Genomic DNA, 6,879 nt, shown 5'->3' on the forward strand with positions numbered 1-6,879 from the left:
AAAAATAATAATAATTTATTTATAAAAAAATAGAGTGTACTACTCTGTCATAAAAAATAATGAAATTCTCCCATTTGCAACAAAATAGATGAGCCTGGAGAAACTTATGCTGAGTGAAATAAGCAAAGCACAGAGGGATAAATACCACATGTACTCACTCATAGGTAGGAGCTAAGAGAGAAAGAAGGAAGTAAAGAAAGACCACAGTAGTGCGTTGGACTTGCAGAGGGAGAGAACATACCGTGGGATACAAAGTGGAGTTGGGGGGTGGGGGAAGGGGAGTGGGAAGGAGGTCGGGGATAATTGCATGGGGGACACAGGGTACAATAGCAATTTGTGGTAATGGGCATGCTGCCAGTATGAATGTGGCCTTCACATCCTGGGCATGATGGGTGACAATCAGCTCTATATCTCATGAATATTCATAACCAATAAAAAAAGCAAATAATAAAAAAAAAAAGAGTGTGTGGTTCTACAAGGGCTATCTAGGATGTGGATGGAGCATTAAGCAACCATACAGAGTAAAGTTACATTGATTTAAATCAAGTGTAGAAGAAGTTAAAGTTGAAAAGAGGCTTCTTTGAATAATCTATGAAAGCACCAAATGTAAAAAAGTCACGTTTAAACATTTAATAGGCCCATTTAACATGACAGCCGCTAACTGCAGGACCAGTGGACTACTAACTTTCCATTTCTCCATCTCTCTCTTCCCTGGAGGAGAAGACAGAAACCATGGGTAGCAAGTGAAGGATGGGAGAAGAGGAAAGTTTGTAATTCTGAATGCTAGAAAGTTTGACTGTTACATGTAGGTAGACTTTCTAATTACCCACTAAAGGATATTTTATTATCTGAATGTGACTAGAAAGTTTAGAGACATAATTTTTAATGCAGGAATAAAGAAAGCCCCACTCAATACATTTAAATGGACGAGAAGACTAAAAATATTCATTTTCTGATTGCATTTCTTTTGTTGGGCTTAGTCAAGCCCAACAGATATACACCGGAGATCTGTAAGAAGGTAAAGAGCTCCTCTTTATAGTGTCTGCCCATCAATCACCAGATGGTATCTTGCGTTGGGTAAAGGATTAGTCTGGCAGATTGCTGAGTTATTTTTCAGTTAAAAGAGCTTTATTCTCAGAAGTCATTAAGGACCTCAGGAGACTAACCCCTCCCCCCCGCCAAAAACATTTCAGATACAAAATCAGCATCATTTTTCTCTCTCCACAGGGCTTAGAGAGAGATATAATAAAGGCATGAACTCACTTTAACAGATAGAGAGAAGGACATGTTTTGTTGGTGTCTCTCATCTGTCTTCTGGTGAGTTCCAAAACCCTATAAGGTGAGTTAGCTGATTCTCCAGAAGTTTGTTCCAAGAAAGGACTAAACTGGGAAAGGGATAGGGTGAAGTGAAGTGGGAGAGACTGGGGGAGGGTATCCAATAGTGGGATCTTAGTAGAGTAAGCAGAGTAGGTGGAAGGATCCTTGTACTTGGAGTTCTTGTGTTGGCACCACTACTAACTGATTATGTTACCCTGGGTAATTCACTGTACTTCTCTAGATTGCTCATTTGCCATAGTCAATATCCCTGTCACTCCAGGATTCAAATGCTGAGATTTCTGTGGCTTATTAATATTGCTGCAAATTCAGGAAGGGAAACAGGACTACGGATACAGGAAAGGCTCAGAAATCCAGGAACAAAGTGGTCACAACTTATCCCATGACTCTAACTGCTGAAGCATATTTCATCTAACTTTGCTCTTGCCTTATGAATTCTGAGATAACAAAATATGAAAAAGTCCCCAGAAGATGAAAAGAATAGAAAACATCAAGTAGTCACAAACTTTAGATGAACCATAAAGAGCTAATAATCTCTAAGTCTTTTACTATCCATGATATAGATTGAAAACTGTTGTCTTTAGACAGCCTCTCTGTACATCCTACCAACCCATCTCTGCATCATTCCTTCCTTCTCTCAGCACCCTAGCAAACTCTCATAGGCATTCGTTGTGACCAGAAGTTATAAAGTAAAATAAAACAAAAGCATATTAAAGCTATACAGGGTTTTAGAGAATGTCCTTAAAACAGCCACAAAGAAAACCCAGGTCTGGAAAGAGAAATAGATCTTTCCAGGCCCACACAGGTAGCATAGGCCAGAACCAGGGTTAAATGCCAAGACTCCTGAACCCTAGCCCAGGGTCTTTTTCCCTACACCCGCCTGTTTTTTTCACGGCTTTGGTAATGTAAATGTCCTCAGTTCCTGGAACAGAAGAAATTGAGTCTGGCCTTGGAGACAGGTGTTATTTTGCCACATTTTCTTCATGTGTGCCTGCCTTTAGCCACTCACACTCCTTGTTCAAGGGTAGCTGAGAAATCTCCATCCAGAAATGCATTCCCCTATTTTTCTTTTCCTATTTTTAATGCCTTAATGATGCCTCAAAGACCTTGGCCAGAGAGTAGAAAGTCTTAGAGATCTTTATTTAAATTGTGGTTTTATTGCCTACTCATTATGTGATATGAGGCAAGTTAATCTCACCAAACATCAGTTTCCACATCTGCAAAGGATTAAATGAGTAAACGTATGGAAAGTTCTTTGCAGAGTACCTGGCAAGTAGTGTGTATTAAATAAATATTCATTTTCTCTATTTACATTCTTTTATTTACATTCATCCAGGCAACCCACAATCAGTGGTCCCAGATTATGAGAAAGAGTATGATCCTGAGACTGCCACAAATACTAAAAGTTAGGTTCCCAGACTCAGAATGGCTTTGGCTCTGCCCTGCCCTGAATCCTGCTTTCAGCCTGTTTTCTTTTCCCTTCTCTTTCTGTTCCCTTTACATTAGTTCAGTTCTCTTCTTTGTTTTCTGGTTACCTTTCTATGAGGCACTGTATAAAGAATGGAAGAGAAACAAGAGACAAATAAGGGTGGTCAGTCCTGGGTCCCAAGGAATCACAGTTCTGGAGAGGATACAGGCATGCCAGACTGAGCTCTAAAACAGGGTGATGCAGTCAGTGTAAACACAGAGGATGGCCACTGACTTGCTGGGAACCATAGTACATGTGAGATCTGTATTGCTGGGCAAGTTCAGAAATGCTCCCTAGAGGGACAATGCTGCACTGCACATTATCCCAGCATATCTGTCACTTTTAGATATCTAGGACTCCCAGGTCCCCTTGCTCCTCCATTCCCATCAGAAAGGACTCTGAAAGCTTTACCTTGCTTTGTTAGAGGTTAGAGAGGAAGGAGAAAGCAAAAATAATAATGGTACATATTTCTGGATGTCTCCCAAAGGAGGGTACCCTTTAAGCCTGAAAACTGTCTGCCAGATGAAAAAACTTCCAGCCCTCTCTATCCTCATGCACCATGAGGCAATGACTATGAAAGCATTTTAAAAACATCTGAATGATAGAGGAATAATGATATAATCACCTTCACAGAGAAATGGCTATAGGAATTAACACATGAGTGCCAGTACAAGAAAAACTGAGTAAATACAATACATGAAGGTAAAAATATAGTGCCTCTGTGAGTGAATGGATTAATAACAGTGGGCAATCTACAAGCATGTAGGTAGACCTGTTGTGTGAGTACACAAATCTACTTGTGCACCTGAGTGTGCATGCATCTATAAACGCTGCATATATATCATGTTGAATGAGACTATGAGCACAAGACATGCACATGAAAGATTGTGAAGGTCAGGAGGGAGCATGTAAGTATATTTGTACAGTAAGAGTAGGACTGTGAGAGATGGAGAGTATGTGGACAAGTGTTTTGTTAGAGTATAAATGGGATCTGGTATAAGGTTATTGTGAAGGTGCATGCATGTATTTTTGTGAATAATGGGTATTTTGAGAGTACATAGGACTGTGTAAGAATGTGAAAGTTTGTGCTTGGAATAATACCCTATCACAGGCTAAGTGTTTGTGTACCTATAGAATATTTAGAGAAGAATTCACAATTTTTCCAAAAACAGAAACAACTTTGTGTCTTTACACAAATATGCCTTGTTTTTGTTTTTGTTATTGCTTTTTTGCAGTAACTCAGTCAAAGAAAAACCGATGTCCAGAGGCAATCAATTACCTCCATATCTTACTGCACTTTCCCCTGCATCCAAGGGCACATTGTGATTAAAATTAGCTCTGGAGAATTCTCTCATTAATTAGTGACACATCTAAATTAAGCACCATTTTCAAGAAAATATATAAATATATAAATATATAAAGCTATTGATGACTCAAATTCCTGATTTCCTTCTAGAATAACTGTGTATTATAGTTAACATATTTCTGTTAAATGATGCTTCTAAAATGCATAAAAAATGTGGATAATATAACTTAAACATTTTCCTTGTAACTGTTTGATTTGTGTGAAGTTTTTGTTTTCCTTCTTCCATAAAACACAGGGCACTATTAGTTCAGCCTGCAGCCTGATGATCATAAAATAGGAAGAAAAGATGTTTGCTTGCATCGTCCCCAAACCAGTGATTTCATGAAAGCATCAGTTTCTGTGTAGACATCATTGCTGTGTCTCTTCCTTCCTGGTTGCCTGTCTTCCAGTAAGTGCAACTCTTAGAGTTCTCCACATTAGAAGATCTGACCCTGAAAACTGCCCTGGATTCTTCCTGTCATGGGGTTGTTCAATGTCACTCAGCCTGCTTCCTTCTTCCTGACTGGTATCCCTGGTCTGGAGAGCTCTCACTTCTGGCTGGCAGGGCCCCTCTGTGTGAAGTATGCTATGGCCCTTGGGGGAAACACAGTGATCCTGCAAGCTGTACGAGTGGAGACCAGACTCCACAAGCCCATGTACTACTTCCTGTCCATGTTGTCCTTCAGTGATGTGGCCATGTCCGTGGCCACACTGCCCACAGTACTCAGAACCTTCTGCCTCAATGCCCGCAGCATTGCTTTTGATGCCTGCCTAATCCAGATGTTTCTCATTCACTCCTTCTCCATGATGGAGTCAGGTATTCTGCTGGCCATGAGCTTTGACCGCTATGTGGCTATTTGTGATCCCTTGCACTACGCCACTGTGCTCACCACTGAAGTCATTGCTGGGATGGGTTTAGCAGTGATAGCTCGGAGTTTCATCACCCTCTTCCCGCTTCCCTTCCTCATCAAGAGGCTGCCTATCTGCAGATCTAATGTTCTTTCCCACTCCTACTGCCTGCACCCAGACATGATGAAGCTTGCCTGTGCTGATACCACTATCAACAGCATCTATGGACTTTTTGTTCTTGTATCTACCTTTGGCATGGACCTGTTTTTTATCTTCTTCTCCTATATGCTTATTCTGCGTTCTGTCCTGACCATTGCTTCCCGAGGGGAACGCCTCAAAGCTCTTAACACGTGTATTTCACATATCCTGGCTGCTCTTGCATTTTACATGCCAATGATTGGGGTCTCCACAGTGCACCGCTTTGGAAAGCATGCCCCACGCTACACACATGTCCTCATGTCCAATGTCTACCTCTTTGTGCCTCCTGTGCTCAATCCTCTCATTTATAGCGCCAAGACAAGGGAGATCCGTCGAGCCATTGTCCGCATGTTTTGCTACATCAGAATGTGACTTTCCTACTTAGCTTTAGTATCTGATGTTTATCGTGCCCACAGTTTCTCATAAGTGGCCTCGTTATTATCATTTTATAATTACCACATTGTCCTCAAGTATAAGATAGATATGTGTAGTGGGGGGAAATAAAAATCCGGGAAATAGAGCTGCAAAACTTATAACACAAAACAAGGAGTTCCAAATGAGTAGTACCTTCAGTAAATACAAATGGCATTTATACAAGGATAAATATTGGAAGCAATTGAGGGATTAGACAAAGCTTTCCAGGGGAAGATTAATCTGAGCTAGAAACCATTTTCTACAATAATAAATATTGCTAATATAACAATTAATGCATTGAGTCCTTAAATGAACCAGATTATGTTCTAAATTATTTTGGGGCATTAATTTATTTAATATTCATAACAATCTTACAAGGCAAGGAGAACTAAGTAAATCATTCAAGAAATCATAGATAATATGTGGTCCCGATGAGATTCAGTACTGGCCTGTCTCCAATATTAGTGTAGCACCCAGTTACTACAAATCCTCCTCTAACTGGCCTCATTTAACATTACTATTGCTATACTTGCTTTCACCACCAAAGTCATTCTCAAACATTCACGAGTTGCTTTAACTTCACAAAGTGAAATCTGATGGACTGTCAGAACTTGCCATAAAATACATAAACAAATATGACTCAGGGAAACTGATAGATGTTGGCATTTAGGAGAAACCCCAGTATCCTCTCTCCTCTTTTTTTTTTTTTTTTCCCTGACCGGTAAGGGGATCACAGCCCTCGGCATGGTGTTGTCCGCACCACACTCAGCCAATGAGCGCACCGGCCGTCCCTACATAGGATCCAAACCCACGGCCTCAGCGCTACCAGTGCCACGCTCTCCCGAGTGAGCCATGGTGCCGACCCCCCCCCCTTTTTTTTTTTATCTTCCCACCCCTCATCTTCCCCCAGGGAAAACACAATGTTCAATATCTAAGACTTTTTATTTTTATTTTTATAGACATGGTGCTAGGGGCACTATTTCTCTTTCTCTCCACTTTTTGGGACTTTAATTTTCTGCCACATAATGACATGATAAGAGATGTCAGAAAGTATGTCCTTCTAGGATTTCCAGCTCCTAAATGCCTGGGATGGATGAATAGAGCACTTATTTAGATACTAGAAAATAATTATTTCAGGCCTTTTCTTAGACTGATTTTCTGTGTGTACTCTTTTCTTGATACCAGAGAAGCAGGATACAATAAGAAATCCCTTGGCCTAATTTGATGAGCTCAGATTAAGTTTAGGCATACTTTTAAACTAAAAAAGGAA

The 6,879-nt window shown here is 40.4% G+C and overlaps 1 protein-coding gene across 1 annotated transcript; it reads left to right on the top strand.

Moving 5' to 3' along the window:
* Positions 1 to 4,628: 4,628 nt before the first annotated feature.
* LOC134375812 (olfactory receptor 51I2) lies at positions 4,629 to 5,567 on the top strand. Its single transcript, XM_063094538.1, has one exon. It carries the CDS (start codon positions 4,629 to 4,631, stop codon positions 5,565 to 5,567), a length of 939 nt encoding a protein of 312 aa, XP_062950608.1.
* The last annotated feature ends 1,312 nt before the right edge of the window (positions 5,568 to 6,879 follow it).

Source organism: Cynocephalus volans, chromosome 4, assembly GCF_027409185.1.
Source record: "Cynocephalus volans isolate mCynVol1 chromosome 4, mCynVol1.pri, whole genome shotgun sequence".
Taxonomy (NCBI): Eukaryota; Metazoa; Chordata; class Mammalia; order Dermoptera; family Cynocephalidae; genus Cynocephalus; species Cynocephalus volans.

What these genes read in the sequence shown, in the direction of transcription:
- LOC134375812 (XM_063094538.1), top strand. Translation starts at nt 4,629, where the DNA reads ATGGGGTTGTTCAATGTCACTCAGCCTGCTTCCTTCTTCCTGACTGGT.